Source organism: Aquarana catesbeiana, linkage group LG01 (assembly GCF_042186555.1).
Source record: "Aquarana catesbeiana isolate 2022-GZ linkage group LG01, ASM4218655v1, whole genome shotgun sequence".
In the NCBI taxonomy this organism is placed as follows: domain Eukaryota; kingdom Metazoa; phylum Chordata; class Amphibia; order Anura; family Ranidae; genus Aquarana; species Aquarana catesbeiana.
In genome coordinates, this window is record NC_133324.1 from 6082369 (window position 1) to 6105998 (window position 23630).

Here is a 23630-nt window from a genome sequence, read left to right on the forward strand (position 1 = left end):
TTGTGAGAGCTAGGGGGCATTTGTGAGAGCTAGGGGGCATTTGTGAGAGCTGGAGACATTTGTAAGCACTAGGGGGCATTTGTGAGAGCTATGGGGCGTTTGTGAGAGCTAGGGGGCATTTGTGAGAGCTGGAGACATTTGTGAAAGCTGGGGACATTTGTGAGAGCTGGAGACATTTGTGAGATCTAGGGGGCATTTGTGAAAACTAGGGGGCATTTGTGAGATCTAGGGGGCATTTGTGAGGGCTAGGGGGCATTTGTGAGATCTAGGGGGCATTTGTGAGAGCTGGGGACATTTGTGAGAGCTGAGGGGACATTTGTGAGAGCTGGAGACATTTGTGAGATCTAGGGGGCATTTGTGAGAGCTAGGGGGCATTTGTGAGAACTGGGGACATTTGTGCGAGCTGAGGGGACATTTGTGAGAGCTGGAGACATTTGTGAGTCTAGGGGGCATTTGTGAGAGCTGGAGACATTTGTGAAAATTGGGGGCATTTGTGAGAGCTAGGGGGCATTTGTGAGAGCTGGAGACATTTGTGAGAATTGGGGGCATTTGTGAGAGCTGGGGACATTTGTGAGAGCTGGGGGACATTTGTAAAAGCTGGGAGGGGGGCATTTGTTAAAGCTGGAGACATTTGTGAGATCTAGGGGGCATTTGTGAAAGCTAGGGGGCATTTGTGAGATCTAGGGGGCATTTGTGAGAGCTAGGGGGCATTTGTGAGATCTAGGGGGCATTTGTGAGAGCTGGGGTCATTTGTGAGAGCTGAGGGGACATTTGTGAGAGCTGGAGACATTTGTGAGATCTAGGGGGCATTTGTGAGAGCTAGGGGAAATTTGTGAGAGCTGGGGACATTTGTGAGAGCTGAGGGGACATTTGTGAGAGCTGGAGACATTTGTGAGATCTAGGGGGCATTTGTGAGAGCAATGGACATTTGTGAGAGCTGGGGACATTTGTGAGAGCTGAGGGGACATTTGTGAGAGCTGAGGGCACATTTGTGAGAGCTGAGGGACAATTGTGAGAACTGGGGGCATTCGTGAGGGAGCTGAGGACATTTGTGAGAGCTGGGGGAATTTGTGAGAGCTAGGGGGCATTTATGAGAGTTGGAGACATTTTTGAGAGCTGGGGACATTTATGAGAGCTGGGGGCATTTCTGAGAGCTGGGCACATTTGTGAGAGCTGAGGGGCATTTGTGAGAGCTTGGGGACATTTGTGAGAGCTGGAGACATTTGTGAGATCTAGGGGGCATTTGTGAGAGCAATGGACATTTGTGAGAGCTTAGGACATTTGTGACAGCTGAGGGGACATTTGTGAGAGCTGAGGGGACATTTGTGAGAGCTGAGGGACAATTGTGAGAACTGGGGGCATTCGTGAGGGAGCTGAGGACATTTGTGAGAGCTGGGGGAATTTGTGAGAGCTAGGGGGCATTTATGAGAGTTGGAGACATTTGTGAGAGCTGGGGACATTTATGAGAGCTGGGGGCATTTCTGAGAGCTGGGCACATTTGTGAGAGCTGAGGGGCATTTGTGAGAGCTTGGGGACATTTGTGAGAGCTGGAGGGCATTTGTGAGAGCTGAGGGGCATTTGTGAGAGCTTGGGGACATTTGTGAGAGCTGGAGGGCATTTGTGAGAGCTGGAGACATTTGTGAGAGCTGAGGGGCATTTGTAAAGGCTGGGGAGCATTTGTGAGAGCTGAGGGGGCATTTGTAAAAGCTAGTGGGCAATTGGGAGAGCTGGAAGAATTAGTGAGAACTGAGGACATTTGTGAGAGCTGGGGGACATGTGTGAGAACTGGGGACATTTGTGAAAGCTGAGGGGGCATTTGTGAGAGCTGAGGGGACATTTGTGACAGCTGAGGGGGCATTTGTGACAACTGGGGACATTTGTGAGAGCTGGGGACATTTGTGAGAGCTGAGGGGACATTTGTGAGAGCTGGGGGACATTTGTGAGAGCTGAGGGGACATTTGTGAGAGCTGAGGGGGCATTTGTGAGAGCTGGGGACATTTGTGAGAGCCGAGGGGACATTTGTGAAAGCTGGGGGACATTTGTGAGAGCTGAGGTGTCATTTGTGAAAGCTGGGGACATTTGTGAGAGCTGGGGACATTTGTGAGAGCTGAGGGGACATTTGTGAGAGCTGGGGACATTTGTGAGAGCTGGGGGACATTTGTGAAAGCTAGGGGGCATTTGTGAGAGCTGGGGACATTTTTGAGAGCTGAGGGGACATTTGTGAGAGCTGGGGACATTTGTGAGAGCTAGGGACATTTCTGAGAGGTGGGGGACATTTGTGAGAACTGGGGACATTTGTGAGAGCTGAGGAGATATTTCTGAGAGCTGGGGGACATTTGTGAGAACTGGGGACATTTGTGAGAGCTGGGGACATTTGTGTGAGTTGGGGACATTTATGAGAGCTGGGGGGCATTTTTGAGAGCTGGGAACATTTGTGTGAGCTGAGGACATTCGCGAGAGCTGAGGGGGCATTTTTGAGAGCTGGGGGACATTTGTGAGAGCTGAGGGGACATTTGTGAGCGCTGGGGACATTTGTGAGAGCTGAGGGGACATTTGTGAAAGCTGGGGACATTTGTGAGAGCTGGGGACATTTTTGAGAGCTGAGGGGACATTTGTGAGAGCTGGGGACATTTGTGAGAGCTGAGGGGACATTTGTGAGAACTGGGGACATTTGGGAGAGCTGGGGACAATTGTGAGTGCTGGGGAACATTTGTGAGAACTGGGGACATTTGTGAGAGCTGAGGACATTTGTGTGAGTTGGCGACATTTATGAGAGCTGAGGGACATTTGTGAGAGCTGAGGGCATTTGTGAGAGCTGAGGGCATTTGTGAGAGCTGAGGGGGCATTTTTGAGAGCTGGGGGACATTTGTGAGAGCTGAGGGGACATTTGTGAGAGCTGGGGACATTTGTGAGTGCTGGGGACATTTGTGAGAGCTGAGGGGGCATTTTTGAGAGCTAGGGGGCACTTGTGAGAGCTGAGGGGACATTTGTGAGAGCTGGGGACATTTGTGAGAGCTGGGGACATTTGTGAGAGCTGAGGGGACATTTGTGAGAGCTGGGGACATTTGTGAGAGCTGGGGGACATTTGTGAGAGATAGGGGGCATTCGTGAGAGCTGGGGACATTTTTGAGAGCTGAGGGGACATTTGTGGGAGCTGGGGACACTTGTGAGATCTAGGGACATTTCTCAGAGCTGGGGGACATTTGTGAGAACTGGGGACTTTTGGGAGAGCTGGGGACATTTGTGAGTGCTGGGGGACATTTGTGAGAACTGGGGACATTTGTGAGAGCTGAGGACATTTGTGAGAGCTGGGGGCATTTGTGAGAGCTGGGGGACATTTGTGAGAGTTGAGGACATTTGTGAGAGCTGATGGGACAGTTGTGAGAGCTGAGGACATTTGTGAGAGCTGAGGGGACATTTGTGAGAGCTGAGGACATTTGTGAGAGCTGAGGGGGCATTTGTGAAAACTGGGGACATTTGTGAGAGCTGAGGGGGCATTTGTGAGAGCTGGGGGCATTTGTGAGAACTGGGAACATTTGTGAGAGCTGAGGACATTTATGAGAGCTGAGGGGACATTTGTGAGAGCTGAGGGGACATTTGTGAGAGCTGAGGGGATATTTGTGAGAACTGGGGACATTTGTGAGAGCTGGGGGGCATTTGTGAGAGTTGGGGACATTTGTGAGAGCTGAGGGGACATTTGTGAGAACTGGGGACATTTGTGAGAGCTGAGGGGGAGATTGTGAGAGCTGAGGACATTTGTGAGAGCTGAGGGGGCATTTGTGAGAACTAGGGTCATTTGTGAGAGCTAGGGGGCATTTGTGAGAGCTTGAGACATTTGTGAGAGCTAGGGGGCATTTGTGAGAGCTAGGGGGCATTTGTGAGAGCTGGAGACATTTGTAAGCACTAGGGGGCATTTGTGAGAGCTATGGGGCGTTTGTGAGAGATAGGGGGCATTTGTGAGAGCTATGGGGCGTTTGTGAGAGATAGGGGACATTTGTGAGAGCTGGGGACATTTGTGAGTGCTGGGGAACATTTGTGAGAACTGGGGACATTTGTGAGAGCTGAGGACATTTGTGTGAGTTGGCGACATTTATGAGAGCTGAGGGACATTTGTGAGAGCTGAGGGCATTTGTGAGAGCTGAGGGCATTTGTGAGAGCTGAGGGGGCATTTTTGAGAGCTGGGGGACATTTGTGAGAGCTGAGGGCATTTGTGAGAGCTGAGGGCATTTGTGAGAGCTGAGGGGGCATTTTTGAGAGCTGGGGGACATTTGTGAGAGCTGAGGGGACATTTGTGAGAGCTGGGGACATTTGTGAGTGCTGGGGACATTTGTGAGAGCTGAGGGGGCATTTATGAGAGCTAGGGGGCACTTGTGAGAGCTGAGGGGACATTTGTGAGAGCTGGGGACATTTGTGAGAGCTGGGGGACATTTGTGAGAGATAGGGGGCATTCGTGAGAGCTGGGGACATTTTTGAGAGCTGAGGGGACATTTGTGGGAGCTGGGGACACTTGTGAGATCTAGGGACATTTCTCAGAGCTGGGGGACATTTGTGAGAACTGGGGACTTTTGGGAGAACTGGGGACATTTGTGAGTGCTGGGGGACATTTGTGAGAACTGGGGACATTTGTGAGAGCTGAGGACATTTGTGAGAGCTGGGGGGACATTTGTGAGAGCTGAGGACATTTGTGAGAGCTGAGGGGGCATTTGTGAAAACTGGGGACATTTGTGAGAGCTGAGGGGGCATTTGTGAGAGCTGGGGGCATTTGTGAGAACTGGGAACATTTGTGAGAGCTGAGGACATTTGTGAGAGCTGAGGGGACATTTGTGAGAGCTGAGGGGACATTTGTGAGAGCTGAGGGGATATTTGTGAGAACTGGGGACATTTGTGAGAGCTGGGGGGCATTTGTGAGAGTTGGGGACATTTGTGAGAGCTGAGGGGACATTTGTGAGAACTGGGGACATTTGTGAGAGCTGAGGGGGAGATTGTGAGAGCTGAGGACATTTGTGAGAGCTGAGGGGGCATTTGTGAGAACTGGGGACATTTGTGAGAGCTAGGGGGCATTTGTGAGAGCTTGAGACATTTGTGAGAGCTAGGGGGCATTTGTGAGAGCTAGGGGGCATTTGTGAGAGCTGGAGACATTTGTAAGCACTAGGGGGCATTTGTGAGAGCTATGGGGCGTTTGTGAGAGATAGGGGACATTTGTGAGAGCTGGGGACATTTGTGAGTGCTGGGGACATTTGTGAGAGCTGAGGGGGCATTTTTGAGAGCTAGGGGGCACTTGTGAGAGCTGAGGGGACATTTGTGAGAGCTGGGGACATTTGTGAGAGCTGGGGACATTTGTGAGAGCTGAGGGGACATTTGTGAGAGCTGGGGACATTTGTGAGAGCTGGGGGACATTTGTGAGAGATAGGGGGCATTCGTGAGAGCTGGGGACATTTTTGAGAGCTGAGGGGACATTTGTGGGAGCTGGGGACATTTGTGAGATCTAGGGACATTTCTCAGAGCTGGGGGACATTTGTGAGTGCTGGGGGACATTTGTGAGAACTGGGGACATTTGTGAGACCTGAGGACATTTGTGAGAGCTGGGGGCATTTGTGAGAGCTGGGGGACATTTGTGAGAGTTGAGGACATTTGTGAGAGCTGAGGGGACAGTTGTGAGAGCTGAGGACATTTGTGAGAGCTGAGGGGACATTTGTGAGAGCTGAGGACATTTGTGAGAGCTGAGGGGGCATTTGTGAAAACTGGGGACATTTGTGAGAGCTGAGGGGGCATTTGTGAGAGCTGGGGGCATTTGTGAGAACTGGGAACATTTGTGAGAGCTGAGGACATTTGTGAGAGCTGAGGGGACATTTGTGAGAGCTGAGGGGACATTTGTGAGAGCTGAGAGGATATTTGTGAGAACTGGGGACATTTGTAAGAGCTGGGGGGCATTTGTGAGAGTTGGGGACATTTGTGAGAGCTGAGGGGACATTTGTGAGAACTGGGGACATTTGTGAGAGCTGAGGGGGAGATTGTAAGAGCTGAGGACATTTGTGAGAGCTGAGGGGGCATTTGTGAGAACTGGGGGCATTTGTGAGAGCTAGGGGGCATTTGTGAGAGCTTGAGACATTTATGAGAGCTAGGGGACATTTGTGAGAGCTAGGGGGCATTTGTGAGAGCTGGAGACATTTGTAAGCACTAGGGGGCATTTGTGAGAGCTATGGGGCGTTTGTGAGAGATAGGGGGCATTTGTGAGAGCTATGGGGCGTTTGTGAGAGATAGAGGGCATTTGTGAGAGCTGGAGACATTTGTGAAAGCTGGGGACATTTGTGAGAGCTGGAGACATTTGTGAGATCTAGGGGGCATTTGTGAAAGCTAGGGGGCATTTGTGAGATCTAGGGGGCATTTGTGAGATCTGGGGACATTTGTGAGAGCTAGGGGGCATTTGTGAGATCTGGAGACATTTGTGAGATCTAGGGGGCATTTGTGAGAGCTGGAGACATTTGTGAGATCTAGGGGGCATTTGTGAGAGCTGGAGACATTTGTGAGAGCTGAGGGGACATTTGTGAGAGCTGGAGGACATTTGTGAGAGCTAGGGGGCATTTGTGAGAGCTGGAGACATTTGTGAAAATTGGGGGCATTTGTGAGAGCTGGAGACATTTGTGAGAATTGGGGGCATTTGTGAGAGCTGGGGACATTTGTGAGAGCTGGGGGACATTTGTAAAAGCTGGGAGGGGGGCATTTGTTAAAGCTGGAGACATTTGTGAGATCTAGGGAGCATTTGTGAAAGCTAGGGGGCATTTGTGAGATCTAGGGGGCATTTGTGAGAGCTGAGGGGACATTTGTGAGAGCTGGAGACATTTGTGAGAGCTGGGGACATTTGTGAGAGCTGGGGACATTTGTGAGAGCTGGGGACATTTGTGAGAGCTGGGGACATTTGTGAGAGCTGGGGACATTTGTGAGAGCTGGAGATATTTGTGAGAGCTGAAGGGCATTAGTAAAGACTGGGGAGCATTTGTGAAAGCTAAGGAGGCATTTTTAAAAGCTGGTGGGCATTTGTGAGCGCTGGAAGGATTTGTGTGAGCTGTGGGCGGGGATGCTGAGCAAGGCGTGGCTGGGGGCGGAGTTAGGGGAATGATTGGGGGTGGAGAGTTGGTCGGAAAGGTGAGTTCCTGCACCTTTTCTCTGAGAAAAAAAAAGCCCCGCTTACTGTTATACTTACGCAGGGTGGATAAGCGTTTTCCTATTGGTCCTAAAAATGAGCAGATTGTAAAAGGATGCACTGAACCCTTGGCAAACTGATTCTATATTTAACAAGGCAATGATTCAAATGTGAGACCTGAACAACCAACAACACAGTGTCATGCAGCCAATAATATCTGTTAATGAATGACCGCAGCAGCAGATGTTGATATTCCCAACCATAGACCTGGCCTGGATTTTACTAATGAGCTTTACTAATACAACCTTCACTTTTAATGTCTGTACAAAGTTCTTTCCTAAAGGGTAACTCCACCATTATACTCTAATATGGCTACATCAAGGGTTAACAAAAAACATTCTCAACTGTCTAGTCAAGAATGTTCAAATTAACATGACAGGACCACAAGTGTGGTGACACCCCTACACATTTTCAGTACAAATGCTTCCAGTGAAGGGTATCACTGCTGATGCTACATCATACAAAGACATTTTTGACATTTGTGCTCTTCTAACCATATGACAATAGTTTGGGGAGGTCTCGAATTTTCTGTTTCGGCTTGACTGTGCCCTTGCGCACGACCCAGCTCCAGTTTTGTGTGGAGGAACTTGAGTGGCATGCACAGAGATCAGACCTCAACCCTACTGAACATATTTGGGGTGAACTGAAACGTAAATTACGAGACAGGTCGTTTTAGTTCAACATTTGTACCTAACCTCCAAAATCTTGTGGGAAGCCTCCAGGGGCATTGCTAGGTCTGCAAAAGATCTGGGGCTAGAGCCCATAGCAGCGATCACCAACCTTTTTTCAGGCCGGGGGGGGGGGGGCCCAGGTGGTAAGGAATTTTTCACGGCAGGGTGGGGCCCGGGTGGCAAGTAATTTTTCACAGCGGGGGGGGGGGGGGGGGGGGGGGGCAGGTGGCAAGTAATTTTTCATGGCAATAGCAGGTGTTGGCGCTTTAATCATCCTGGCACCATGGTTTATATGGTGTCAGATTGACTGAAGTGCATTATTTCTATTATTACATTGTAATATATAATGAAGTGGTTCAACTCACCATAATGCAGAATCAGTGGGAGCCCTGGGTGTGTCACATGCCACATCTCCTGCCACCAAATGCGGCTTGTCACTTGCCACCGTCACCTGCCACCAGATGTGGATTGTCACTTGCCACTGTCGCCTGGCACCAGATGTGGATTGTCACTTGCCACCGTCGCCTGCCACCTGATGCGGATTGTCACTTGCCACCAGATGTTGATTGTCACTTGCCACTGTCGCCTGGCACCAGATGTTGATAGTCACTTGCCACATCACCTGACACCAGATGTGGATTGGCACTTGCCACTGTCGCCTGGCACCAGATGTGGATAGTCACTTGCCACATCACCTGCCACCAGATGTGGATTGGCACTTGCCACGTCATCTGCCACCTGATGTGTATTGTCACTTGCCACGTCACATGCCACCATTTTCAGATTGTCACGTCACCTGCCACCAGATGTGGATTGTCACTTGCCACTGTCGCCTGGCACCAGATGTGGATTGTCACTTGCCACCGTCGCCTGCCACCTGATGTGGATTGTCACTTGCCACCAGATGTTGATTGTCACTTGCCACTCTCGCCTGGCACCAGATGTGGATTGTCACTTGTCACTGTCGCCTGGCACCAGATGTGGATTGTCACTTGTCACTGTCGCCTGGCACCAGATGTGGATTGTCACTTGCCACTGTCGCCTGCCACCTGATGTGGATTGTCACTTGTCACTGTCGCCTGGCACCAGATGTGGATTGTCACTTGTCACTGTCGCCTGGCACCAGATGTGGATTGTCACTTGCCACTGTCGCCTGCCACCTGATGTGGATTGTCACTTGCCACCAGATGTGGATTGGCACTTGCCACTGTCGCCTGGCACCAGATGTGGATTGTCACTTGCCGCATCACCTGCCACCAGATGTGGATTGTCACTTGCTACGTCGCCTGCCACCTGATGTGGATTGTCACTTGCCATGTCACCTGCCACCATTTTCAGATTGTCACGTCACCAGCCATCAGATGTGGATTGTCACTTGCCACTGTCACCTGCCACCAGATGTGGATTGTCACTTGCCACTGTCACCTGCCACCTGATGTGGATTGTCACTTGCCACGTCACTTGCCACCAGATGTGGATGATCGCCTGCCACTATTTGCAGATTGTCACTTGCCATGACAGCCAGTGGCACCAAATGTGCATTGTCGTTGCATTGGTGGCAGGCTGGCAGCACTGGTGCGTTTAGTTTTGAGTGGAAGGCAGGAGTGTGGTGATGCGGGGGGGCAGTGAGAGACAATGTCATCTCGCTGCTCCCCGCCACACCTCTGACATTGAAGAGGCCCAGCTGAGAGGGCGGAAGAGCAGTGATGTGGGGCGGTTGGAGAGAGATGATGTAATCTCTGCTCGTCCACCTGCCTGGCTCTCTCATGCAGCCTGCCCGCCCGCCACACCCGCGGCTGGCTGCAGAGGGGCCACGGCCCGCTGGTTAGGCAGGGACCCCTGCGGCAAGAGACTCTGAGTTATAGGCCCCAGATTTGGGGCTATAGCCTAAATAGCCACCCCCTAGCGACGCCACTGGAAGCCTCCATTGAACAGTGGAGACAGTGATAGTTGCAAAGAGGAGGACAACTTCAAATTGATGCATATAGTTTTGGGATGGAATTTCCAGCAAGCTCATATGGGTGGGATGGTCAGATGTCCACAAACCTTTTAGCATATCGTGTAGGTCAAAGGATGACTATGGAAAAAAAAAAGAGTCAGATTCCATAGAAAGCATTCAGTGGGATGACTCGCTCTGATGTGAAAAATGCTGGGCGGGGCCAGAGCCGGTGATGTCATCATATCTGCCTGAGAAGTGTTCGCCTGTGATTACATGTACAGTGGAAGCTTGGATTACGAGCATAATCCCTTCCAGGAGAATGCTTGTAATCCAAAGCACTCGCATATCAAAGCGAGTTTCCCCATAAAAGTCAATGGAAATGAAGATAATTCGTTCCACATTGACTTCTATTGTATGCAGTACCGCATGTGGCCAGAGGTGGGGGGGGTGTTGGAGAGACTCAGAAATACTCAGAGACCACTCGGAAATCCTCAGAAAGCCTCGGAAACACTCGGGAACTGAGTATTTCCGAGTGTTTCCGAGTATTTCCGAGTGTTTCCGAGTGCATCCGAGCGGTTTCTGCTTTTCCTCTTCCATGGTGGCTGATTAATGCAATTTGGTCTGGAGTTGTTATATTCTGAGCCATTTGAGGCCTTGCGACTGGAATCCAATAGACCAGATCTAGAGAGCCGTAGAATATCTGGAGATGTCAGAGGCCAAGGAGTGAACCAGGCAGTGTTATATAATCAGAAGTTATTCAAGGGATGCACATGGTGTCCTGGCGCACACACAAAATGGTCTAAATCTGCAACAATCTGCAACAGCACATGAGGGGTTCTAGCGACATTTCAGCAACAATAGGTTAACTGCAACCAGTCGTTGGTGTGGTACCTGGAAAGGGGGCAGGTTCTCTAATAGTGAGGGGGTCCAGTCTTACAGCTCCCTCCCTATCTGTCTTTCTCCGTTGGTCCCCAGGAACGGACTAGCTCAATGGAAAGTCACAGCCTGGTCACTTGGTACAGAATCCGAAGGGTTGGGTGAGCATGCATGAGGTTCGCGCTATGTGCTCGGCGGGACCCCATTCTGATACTTGGAGTTAGGTGGCAGAGTACGCAAACTGGTGGAGTGGGCATATTCTCTGCATGTCCCCCCTAATAGTATACAGGACCACGTCCTCGGAAGGCACTTCGCATAACACTGCACGCATCCTTGTTGGGTCCCAGCAATGATGAGCATGCCTTTGCGCAAGGTGTAGATAGACCCGATGTTACAACACATAACCTTGCTGGTCGCATGGCGTAGCTCAGAAGAACCCATCCCGGGGAAGGCCTCCTATGTGACCCGTACACTCGGTGTCCAATGAGTTAATAGGGAACACATGGAAGAGAGGTCACCTGTCCATCACAAGACACGCACACTACCCTTTCAAGTGGACTTACCTAATTTTAAGAAAGGTAGATTGGACAACCTGACATGCTTTCCTGAATTATTTTGTTGGCCTTTCAAAAAGAAGGGGTGCAATCAGATCCTGGACTTGAATGATAGTCGGGAATGACCACTCCTGATATTTTTACCAGTTGCTTCCACTGTGTCGTACCTGTAAATGACTTCTTAGACTGTTCTTGTATTGGGGTTGTACCAGAGAAAAAAAAAAATATAAGTCACAGTCATTGAAACTTTGTGAGAGGTGCAGGAGGTAGACTGACTTGCCATTTCCTCAATAGGATCCTGTATGGCTATGTAAATTTGAGGGGCCATTTCTTCTTCATCTGTATCACAGCCATGCATGGCTTCCATAAAGCATAAATGTCAGACTAATTTTTCGGAAAGGGCCTGCTAACCTTATGCCCAGTGTGATATGGGGGATGTTTTGCCCCCATGATAGATGCATTTTTGAAGTGAGTTCATGTGAGTCCAAACTATTGTTAGGGGCCTGGTAGCCCACTTTGAATAAACAGATAAAACAAAGTTTCAGTCCAACAAAAATGAAGTGTCCACCCAGGGATTATTCTCCAGTAAAACACAAATGAAAAAAAGTACCAAGCCACCTGGCTCTTAAGGCTCGCTCAGCCTTAGTCACAGTACTTCTCTGCACGGGCCCCTAGGGTTGCCACGTCATTCCTTTAAAACCCAAACACGTATTAATTACACAGGTTCTGTGGCTGATTATGGTGGTAATTAAACTCACTTAGTGCCTCGTCTGCATTAAATTAGCTGGTTTTAAAGGGATGAGGAGGCAACCTCAACGAGCCCATTGCTGGCCTCCAAATAAGGTTTTCCAGCCCCCCCCCCCCCGGTTATGCTCGCACTTTCAGAGACTTCCACGAGCCTCCCTGGATCCACTAGCTGCTTCAGCTTTCTTGGCCTCCCAGACCCTTTCTTTTTCTCCCAAGCCCACGTAGCTGTCTCGACTTTCCCAGCCCCTTGGGCATGAAGTCCGTCACACAAGGGATGCAGTCTCTGATAGGAACAATAAGATCTCCTGACTGGGGTCTGTCTCCAAACGGCAGCAAAAAACACATACTCAATATCCCCAAAACCAATTGTGTTTGGGTGGATTTGTGTAGTCAGCACAATCCATGAAGCAAGGCTTCTAAACAGTTAAAGACGAAGTATGGGGAAAGCTCATTTGGCTGTACTTCTCCTGTGGATCACGGTTCATTCTGCACTCCTTTGACCTGTTTCCAGCAGACAGATGCCTGAAGTCCGCTGTCTACTGACATCACAGAGTTGGTCCAGGCTCGGGCAAGATCGCGACAATGGAGCCGGGATTCGCCCACATGCCTGGACCGCCACCCCGGCTCAGCCTCTCATCGAGCCACTGAGAGCCTGAGCTGGCCGCTCCTGCCCCCTTTTACAGCCCAGCGCTCCAGTGACTCCATACTGTTGTGTTTTTGATATGTGGTGCTCAGATGCAGCGAAGATCCCGAGAAGATTAGCAGAAGCGCTAGAGAAAGATACGGAAGAGGATATTTACTCATCTATACTTGAGGAAGCGAGGCCGAAGGTCAGAGAATGGAAGAAGAAGCAACATGGCCAGAGCAGCAGAGTGGCAGGACCAGCAATAGGAGAGAAGCGTTGGTTGAAACTTGGAATGTAAGGATGGCAAAAGAAATGGCAAAAGTGTAACCACGGTTTGGAGCGATCTCGGTGACAGATCTCCATTGAAACCCATTCTTCGTTTTTGTAATATGATCCATGTGTTACATGGACTCAGCGGGAGAGAACAATTGAATAATGACTGTAACACCTGTGTCCTCATTATCTTTTCTTTTTGGCCAAGTTGGTGGAATATCTGGACTTCAAGGTATCCTGATAAGGTGACCTAAAATAGTCCTTATTATAGGTCTCGCGCTCCTCCCTGATTGGCTGATTTACGGTATAAAAGCTGAGCAGGGTCTTACCATCATCGACTCAACCGAAAAAAGAAAATAGAATGGCAATCCTGTGGTTCCTGTCCTGCCTGGCCCTGTTCAGCGGAGCTTATGGTGAGTACGCCGCGCACTGTTTGTGCTACATTGTAATATATTATATAATTCATACAACTTTTTGATAGAGTTATACACATAGTTTCATAGAGTGCCTAGCTGATAGATCTTTTTCTATCAAAGATGTGTGGACAACGCAGAACCTTTTTGAGCAATCACACTATATTATCAAAAGTATTGTGACGCTGGCCTTTACATGCACGTCAACTTTGATTACATCCCGGTCTTAGTCTGTAGGGTTCAATACTGAGTTGGCCCACCCTTTGCAGCTATAGCAGCTTCAGCTCTTCTGGGAAAGCTGTCCACAAGGTTTAGGAGTGTGTCTATGGGAATGTTTGACCATTCTTCCAGAAGCACATTTGTGAGGTCAGGCACTGATGTTGGATGAGAGGGCCTGGCTCACAGTCTCTGCTCTAATTCATCCCAAAGGTGTTCTATCGGGTTGAGGTCAGGACTCTGTGCAGGCCAGTCAGGTTCCTCCACCCCAAACTCCCTCATCCATGTCATTATGGACCTTGGTTTGCGCACTGGTGCGCAGTCATGTTGGAACAGGAAGAAGACATCCCCAAACTGTTCCCACAAAGTTGGGAGCATGAAATTGTCCAAAATGTCTTGGTATGCTGAGGCCTTAAGAGTTCCCTTTACTGGAACTAAGGGGCCAAGTCCAGCCTCTGAAGAACAAATCCCACACCATAATCCCCCCTCCACCAAATGATTTGGAACAGCGCACAAAGCAAGGTCCATAAAGACATGCATGAGCGAGTTTGGGGTGGAGGAACCTGACTGGCCTGCACAGCGTTCTGACCTCAACCCGGTAGAACACCCTTGGGATGAATTCAAGTGGAGACTGCGAGCCAGGTCTTCTGGTCCAACATCAGTGCCTGACCTTACAAATGCTCTTCTGGAAGAATGGTGAAACATTCCCATAGACACGCTCCTAAACCTTGTGGACGGCCTTCCCAGAAGAGTTGAAGCTGTTATAGCTGCAAAGGGTGGGCCAACACAATATTGAACCCTACGGACTAAGACTGGGATGCCATTAAAGGTTATGTGCCTGTAAAGGCAGGTGTCCCAATACTTTTGGTAATATAGTGTATATAATGTTTTGTGTATTGACTTCCTACTTACTATTTATGAGATACTGAAACAAGTAAAACACTAGAGAATAGATGTTTGGGATTTCAAAGCTTTGCCTGTAATATTTGTTTTAATAGATGAAAACTAAAAAGCTCTAAAAGAGCTACAGTATGTAGCCCTTCCCATGATGGGGCCACTGTAGACTAAACAGATTGCTTCCCAAACAGTGTAGAGGCAGCCAAACACACAACAACAGTCCATTCACCCTGGCTCGTTGGTCAGTCTAGGGGTCATCATTTAAAGTTTATTTGCCAGTAGAACTTGGGAAGGAACTTGGGGTGATGTGGGATACTCTTAAACATCAGGTATTGTTGGCAGAGGACACTTCCCTCGCAGTAGCAATAGCACTAGTGTAGGTAAGCTGGAGCAGTCTATGGTTCACGGCTGGGGACCATAAAGCAATTGGAGCACCGGTAAAGACAGACTTGAACAGTGCACGATTCACGGCTGGGGACCATGAAATAATTGGAGCACTCGTAAAGGTAGACTGGAACAGTGCACCATTCATGGCTGGAGACCATGAAATAATTGGAGCACTGGTAAAGGCAGACTGGAACAGTGCATGATTCATGGCTGGGGACCATGAAATAATTGGAGCACAGATAAAGGCAGACTGGAACAGTGCACGATTCACGGCTGGGGACCATGAAATAATTGGAGCACAGATAAAGGCAGACTGGAACAGTGCATGATTCATGGCTGGGGACCATGAAATAATTGGAGCACAGATAAAGGCAGACTGGAACAGTGCACAATTCACGGCTGGGGACCATGAAATAATTGGAGCACAGGTAAAGGCAGCCTGGAACAGTGCACAATTCAAGGCTGAGGACCATGAAATAATTGGAGCACAGGTGAAGGCAGACTGGAACAGTACATGATTCTTGGCTGGGGACCATAAAATAATTGAAGCACTGGTAAAGGTAGACTAAAACAGTGCACAATTCATGGCTGGGGACCATGAATTAATTGCAGCACAGGTAAAGGCAGACTGGAACAGCGCACGATTCATGGCTGGGGACCATGAAGTAGCTTGAGAACAAGTAAAGAGGCTCTACTTACAGGATCCTGGAACACAATCAGTCCTTCGGTGTGGCCTCTGGTAAAGTAGTCCAGTATTCAGTCCAAAGGGCTCTAGGGGCAAGCAGCCTCCCCCTTCCCCACAGCTCGCAGATCCATCCCCACTCATGGCTCCAGGCTATTTAACAGCATCCGGCCACCATCTGGGCACACCACCCCAGGAATTGGCTAGGCCCTGCTCAATACTCAATACTTAGAGGTGGGGGGGAGCATTCAAACCCTCTGATTACAGAGCAAACCAAAAACTAAATTGACCTAACGGCCTTACTAAGTGGGTGCTACAATGAAATGACATGCTAGTTATGAGTCTAAGTAGACAAGCTACAGACTTAAAAGATATTGTACAGTGTATAGTATACAGTAAATTGTGTGCATTGTTTAAATATATGTTTTCTTCAGGCTGTGGTGTTCCCGCCATCAAGCCTGTTATCACTGGCTATGCTAGGATTGTGAACGGTGAGAATGCCGTCTCTGGATCTTGGCCCTGGCAGGTGTCTCTGCAGGTAAGACCAAAAGTTCTTCATTGTCCCTTGTCATTGTGGTCCAGAACCTTATAATACAATGTTAGAGAGGAACTAGGAAGGGTTTTTCACACCCAGAGCCACTGGTTTCATAGATCGGATACAGACTTTTTCTTTGTCTCTCATTTGCAGTAAGTCATATTACAGAAACTAGATAGCATAACCTCATATCATTTATATACCAAGTATATGACCACCATGTTTGATGTGACCTTAAATGTACGCTGTTTGCCATCCAGTACTATGAACGAAGCTTTGACCTCCCAATGTTGGGCTAAACTTAGAAATGTTGAGGCTAGGTTTTTAAGTTTTAGATGAAGTGGGGATGGGTAAGGACTTTTGTCAAGTTTTTAATTGCAATACGGGAAACTTATGACCATAATCATTGAGACAGAAAGTGAGAAGAAATAAAAAAAATTAGAAATGGTCACTATGAGGGGGGAAACCCCATTCTCATGATAGCCTTCTAGAACAGGAATTCTGTTCATTTTCGGGAGACTTCCTTTCATTTCCCATTGTGTCTCCAGCACATAGACAGCCATTATTAACCTGAAAGGAGTTTAACCCTTCCCTATCTTAAAAAAAAGTGGATAGACTTTAACAGTCTAATTTATACTTCATCTGTTTTTTGGTCACATGGCAAATGTCCATTTTCCCATTCATTACCATGGCTCCTCTGTGGCTGGTCACCTTTATGAAGGGAAAAGCATGCCCCCACAGCAGTCAACTTTAGGATTCTTTCAAGCTTTGGTTTTGAAGTTGTGATAAGGTGTACCAGGTAGGTGCCCATCACTGCACCCTATAGATTTCACCCAAAATGCTACACTCTGGAATCTGGGGTACACAGGCCCCACAAACAGCACCCCAACACAAATATCTGACCTGCACCATTACCTACAGTGTCTTCGTTTAGGTGCGCTCTGCAGGTGACTTAAAAACAAAAACTGCAATGCCAAGGTCTAAGGAGGGGGGGGGCTTACTTCTGATCACTGATCTTATGACTCTTCTTCCACAGTACAGCTCTGGTTTCCACTTCTGTGGTGGGTCCCTCATCAACAGTCTCTGGGTTGTCACTGCTGCCCACTGTGGAGTCACGTAAGTCTTATAAGATAATATTCTACTATAATGTCAACTTTCACTGCAATGCTTCACTGGTAATCTGTACATCCGGATCGGCTGGCTTGTAGACCAGAGAGATCCTTTATATAAAGCCATTAATCCAACTGTCCATCTAGAGCCTCTGGTTTATAGACCAGATATATCCTAAATATAGAACCATTTATCCAACTGTCCATCCAGAGCCTCTGGTTTATAGACCAAACGCATTCTAAATATAGAACCATTTATCCAACTGTCCATCCAGAGCCTCTGGTTTATAGACCAGATATATCCTAAATATAGAACCATTTATCCAACTGTCCATCCAGAGCCTCAGGTTTATAGACCAGATACATCCTAAATATAGAGCCATTTATCCAATTGTCTATCTAGAGCCTCTTGTTTATACACCAGACACATCCTAAATATAGAACCATTTATCCAACTGGCCATCCAGTGGCTCTGGTTTATAGACCAGATACATCCTAAATATAGATCCATTTATCCAACTGTCCATCCAGAGCCTCTGGTTTATAGACCAGATACATCCTAAATATAGAGCCATTTATCCAACTGTCCATTGAGAGCCTCTGGTTTATAGACCAGATATATCCTAAATATAGAACCATTTATCCAACTGTCCATTGAGAGCCTCGGGTTTATAGACCAGATACATCCTAAATATAGAACCTTTTATTATCCAACTGTCCATCCAGAGCCTCTGGTTTATAGACCAGATACATCCTAAATATAGATCCATTTATCCAACTGTCTGTTCATGCAGCTTCTATTTCATGGCAGTCCATGACATGCATACCATGGCTTCTATAGAGTTGGTCGTTTCCGGTAAAAGGACAGGGTAGCCAGACAGGTTACGGTGGTGGAGCCTGAAAGTACCAAAATTATTACCCTTCTGTACAAGAAAGGTTATATCAACTTTTGCCTTGAGTGTGTATATGTCAGTAAAAGTTTCTGCAGTGTATCAATCCAAATATGTTCTTTTTGATTTTCAATTATAAATTTAGAAAGTGCTGAAAAGTGTTTTCTGGTATATGAAAAATTCTGAGATTCAAAATTAGAGGTGACATCTGAATTGTCAAATCAGCCGTATGGCAACTAATGATCATTTTTCTCTTCCATCCAGAACTTCCCACCGTGTGGTCCTGGGTGCATTTGACCGCTCTGTAAACACTGAGGCCACCCAGAGAATTGCTGTCAGAAGAGTAAGTTCTTTTTTTTTATAAATTAATAAAAAAATAATTGCTCTTTTGTCCTTAAAGCCTGACAGTCATGTACTATTAGAGATCACATGGACATTCAGATACAACTACAGGGTCCGTGTATGAGGGTTGGTTGGATTTATCTGGTTGAATTCAGCTACATTTCCAGGAATTTCATTATAACATAACTTTTCTCAGGCCTTCAGACACCCCAATTACAACTCCCAGACCATCGTCAATGACATCACCCTGATCAAGCTGGCCACTCCCGCCACCTACACCGACCGCATTTCCCCCGTGTGTCTTGCTGCCACCGCTGATGTCTTCAATGGAGGAGAAAGATGTGTCACCACCGGATGGGGATACACCAGTGCTGCCAGTAAGGGAATTAGATTTTGTTTAAAAAAATAAATAAGCATAATGCATTGCAATGTATCCATGCACTGGTGATTCTTCCAATGTCCTACTGATTCAAGGGCTTCCTATTCCATACCATGAGATTCAAAATTAGAGGTGACATCTGAATTGTCAAATCAGCCGTATGGCAACTAATGACCATTTTTCTCTTCCATCCAGAACTTTCCACCGTGTGGTCCTGGGTGCATATGACCACTCCGTAAACACTGAGGCCACCCAGAACTACAGTGTGTCTGTAGTTCCATGGTCAACCTGTGACATCACAAGCTGACACGCCTACTGAGGCCTACTCAGGCTTGATTGGCAGTGTCTCCTGGTAGAAGTCATCATGCCGTCAAAGCAGCTGCAGTTTGTGTGCAAGCAGGGGAGTGGACAATCAATAGCCAATCACAGTCTATTCAAGTCAATGGCCATGTCCTTCAGCTGTAACCCCAATCCCCCATCCAGCAGAACAATGCTGAGAAGACATTTTTCACACATTGTAAAGGCATTTTAAATAATTTGGAGTGTGTATTATGTGATAGCCTGCTTGTTTGATGTAGACCTCACAAGCTTTCATTTTGACCTCTATTGCATATAAATAAGCCCAATAATGACTATTCTGTGCTCCTCTAGACATCGCAATGAATTAATAAGGTGAGGGATTGTAGATAGTTAGATGTGATGATAATGCTGTTACACATTATTAATATTTTTTTTGCATTCTTCCTTTTCTCTCTTTCAGCACAAGTCACCCCATCTAAGCTCCAGCAGGCATCTCTTCCTCTCCTGACCACCGCTAGCTGCCAGAGCTACTGGGGATCCCAAATCAGGGACACCATGATCTGCGCCGGTGCCTCTGGTGTTTCCTCCTGCATGGTACGATGAACTTTGGATTTCAATTAGAAACTATTGCTCAGCTGGGGAACCATAATCCAATACATAATGATTCCAAGGCCCCTTAGAGAAGTCTTTGGGTATCTCTACAAATTAATGTAGAGCTCACCCCTGAAAGGGCCCCCACTGGTAGTCCCTAGATTATTTCCCGAAACTAGTGTATCAGCAGCCGGGCACACAGCTTCAATCACCCTTCTGGTTCAATGAATAGTCTAGGGGTATCCTTTTTTTTGATGCTTTATTATTAGTTGAACTTGGATAGGGTGTAGGAAGCTGTGGGATACTCCAGTAACACAATGCAGAAACCCAATGACACGTCTCAGCTTGTTAGAACAGTCATTGCAGCAACAATCAAGGGACTGAGCTACACTAGAACACCATAAGAATTGTCCAGACCTGAGCAGAACCTGGCACTGAGGCATAAGGGATAGTAGAAGCACTCACTAGGATCTTATGTACAGGTCTCAACTCACAAATGTCCCTGGATACTTACGTAGATGCCTCCTTCTAATATCAGCCAGACATTTCCCCCGTGAACTCACCAGCTCAAATACTCAGCGAAGCCCCTCAATCAGTTCTAGCAAGGTCCAGTAGAATAGGTCCCATAGCTCTAACATAGCTGGGACCCCAATGAGAAGTAGAACAGCCCCCCTTTTGGTCAAGCAAACTGGGGCCTTGATGAGATGTGAAGCTGAATAGCAGCCTTTCAGGCCAAGAACTTCTCCTGGAGAAGAACCCCCTGCTACAGGCCTCATATTATTTATGCAGTCCCCCAGCCATCTATTGGACACACTCCCCCCAGGGATTGGCTGGGACCACATGAATATTTAGGCTGTTGATTTAAATCTACCAGCCCACTACATTCCAGACTCCTCCAGAAGGCAGGGGGAAGGAGCCAAACCCACATAACCAGTGAAAACCAGAGCAGCCCAAAGTAATCACAAGCTGCTCCACTGATTACAGGGGAGCCAAGAGAATTGAATTGACCTAACCTAACGGCAGCTTATCTAGGAGGGTTCCACACTATTGTTTTGTTTTAATTCATTTTTTTACATTTTATTTAATCTAATACTCAAGAGTCTACATCCATCTAAGCACATGGCACAGGACTACTGAGGGATGAGGGTGGAGCTTAGGGGTACACATCAGCGCCCTCTTTAAATATAGCATCCAAGGGCTCTCCAGGGACAGAAATTGATTTTATGTGTTACCAAGGTACCGGTTGACACTATAAGATGACAGCTTCTCTTTTTGAAAGCCTTACAAGTTAAATTTAGGACATTCTTATTTTATTGTAACAACACTGTATCAATATTAGAAATGTCCAAAATTCCAAATTGCTTAAAAAAATGAGGATACATTTCTGATAACCTTTAATCCAGGACCTTCTCTGAGGAATTTTTGAGGTCTCCAGTCACTTTTTTTTTGTGCTTCCACATACGATCCCATAGCCAATAGTCACCAACTGGTTTAAATTATTAATTATGTGTCCTTGTAAATAACCAGCAATCGCCGTAAGCAGCTGGAACTATTTCATGTTTGGGCATTTAGGGGGCACAAAGCTCAGACCAACGAAAGTTCTTTGAAAGTGAAGCCTTCATGGTGTAGGGAGTTCTCCTGTGACTTCTCTTCTTTTCTTTTTCAGGGTGACTCTGGTGGACCCCTTGTGTGCCAGAGGAACGGAGTCTGGACCCTGGCCGGTATTGTGTCCTGGGGCAGCTCCTCCTGCTCTACATCCACCCCAGCCGTCTACGCCCGCGTCACCGCCCTCAGATCCTGGGTGGACCAGACCGTCGCCGCCAACTAAATACCATCCAATGTCCAAATTAAATCTACATTTCTGACCATTGAATTGTTGTGGTTTCATTTCTTTAAATATATTGTTTGTTCACAAAGTAGATCATTTATTTTTTAAATTGTCTTAAATATTTTTTTTAAAGAGGAAAGGACAGTTGAATTACAATGCTAACTGAGCACACAATGTGAAGTCTGTAAACTTCAGTCGAATTCTCTAAAACAAAAATTTCATGCAGATCTTAAAATGTCCTATAAAATTGGAGCTTTACCTCGCTCCTCCTGACTCCAGAGAGTCTTTATGTTCTCCTTTAATGCAAAGGGTAACCTTACTTATCAATGCAATAAGTTGGAAGTGTGGTCGAGTTTATAAGGAAAAAGTCAATAAAATTAGGTATCATCCCAAAGTACTGTATACACTCACCGGCCACTTTATTAGGTCCCCCTTGCTAGTAGCGGGTTGGACCCCCTTTATTAGGTCCCCCTTGCTAGTAGCGGGTTGGACCCCCTTTATTAGGTCCCCCTTGCTAGTCCCGGGTTGGACCCCCCTTTTGCCTTCATTCTTCATGGCATAGATTCAACAAGGTGTTGGAAACATTCCTCAGAGATTTTGCTCCATAGCGACAGGATAGCATAACGCAGTTGTTGCCAGTTTGTCGGCTGCACATCCATGATACCAATCTCCCGTTCCACATCCCAAAGGTGCTCTATTGGATGAGATGTGGTGAGTGTGGAGGACATTGGAGTACAGGGACCTCATTGTCCAGTGGTGAGATGATTGGAGCTTTGTGACATGGTGCATTATCCTGCTGGAAGGAGCCATCAGAAGATGGGGACACTGTAGTCATAAAGGGATGGACATGGTCAGCAACAATACTCAGGTAGGCCGTGGTGATTAATCGATGCTCAATTGGTACTAAGGGGGCCCAAAGTGTGCCAAGAAAATATCCCCCCCACACCATTACACCCCCACCACCAGCTTGAACCGGTGATACCCCATCCCCCACACCATTACACCCCCACCACCAGCTTGAACCGGTGATACAAGGCAAGGTGGATTCATATGCTAAATTCTGACCCCACCATCTGAAGGTTGGAGCTGAAATCCAGACTCATCAGACCAGACAACGTTCTTCCAATCTTCTATTGTCCAATTTTTGTGATCCTGTGCCAATTGTAGCCTCAGTTTCCTGCTCTTAGCTGACAGGAGTGGCACCCGGTGTGGTCTTCTGCTGCTGTAGTCCATCAGCTTCAAGGTTCATGTTGTGCGTTCAGAGATGGTATTCTGCATACCTTGGATGTAACATGGGGGTTATTTAAGTTTCTGTTGCCTTTCTATGATCTGGAACCAGTCTTCCCATTCTCCTCTGACCTCTGACATCAACAAGGCATTTTCCTCCACACAACAAGAGATATTTTCTCTTTTTCCCACCATTCTCTGTAATCCCGAGAGATGGTTGTGCGTGAAAATCCCAGAAATACTCAGACCAGCCCGTCTGCCACCAACAACCATGCCACCTTCAAAGTTCACATCAATCCCCTTTCTTCCCCATTCTGATGCTCGGTTTGAACTACAGCAAGTCATCTTCACCGCGTCCAGATGCCTAAAATGCATCGAGTTGCTGACATGTGATTGGCTGATTAGCAATTTGTGTTACCAAGCGATTGAACAGGTGTACCTAATGAAGTGATTCTAAAGAAAAAATTTGCGCTAGGTGTGCAAAATTGAATAATATATGAATAAAAAAACTTGTGAAAAAGTATCCTGCAGCTAGACACTCTAACCCTGATAGGGGGCACCACTGAGCATATATAAAGAAAAGTGGAGCGCTGGATGTACAACAAACATCAGCAGAAGAGACCACAGTGCATAGTGATCCACTAGTGGTAAAATGAATCAAAATCATACATATTGTTCAGACATAGTGTAGTGTAGTAACAAGCTGGGTGATAAAAGAATTCCTGTGAGGATATATATACACAACTGTCACCTCCGCAAACTCATATCACACTAGATATTGACGTGCTTCAAAGAATCGTATAGTGTCCCTAAATGCAATTTAGTGAATGCGCTGTGTAGATGAATCTGTGACTTTCACCGCAATAGACACCCGTCACCATGGAAAGATTAAAGGCTTACCAGACAGCCCTTAATAAAAGGCATGAAGACCTCAACCTCGGTGTGTGG

The 23630-nt window shown here is 47.3% G+C and overlaps 1 protein-coding gene across 1 annotated transcript; it reads left to right on the forward strand.

Moving 5' to 3' along the window:
• The first annotated feature begins 13247 nt into the window (after positions 1–13247).
• Positions 13248–21488, forward strand: LOC141124148 (chymotrypsinogen A-like). Its single transcript, XM_073612222.1, has 7 exons — positions 13248–13299; positions 15916–16019; positions 17053–17132; positions 18280–18358; positions 18554–18734; positions 19497–19630; positions 21294–21488. The coding sequence occupies exons 1-7, from the start codon at positions 13248–13250 to the stop codon at positions 21453–21455; spliced, it is 792 nt and encodes a 263-aa protein (XP_073468323.1). The 3' UTR covers positions 21456–21488.
• The last annotated feature ends 2142 nt before the right edge of the window (positions 21489–23630 follow it).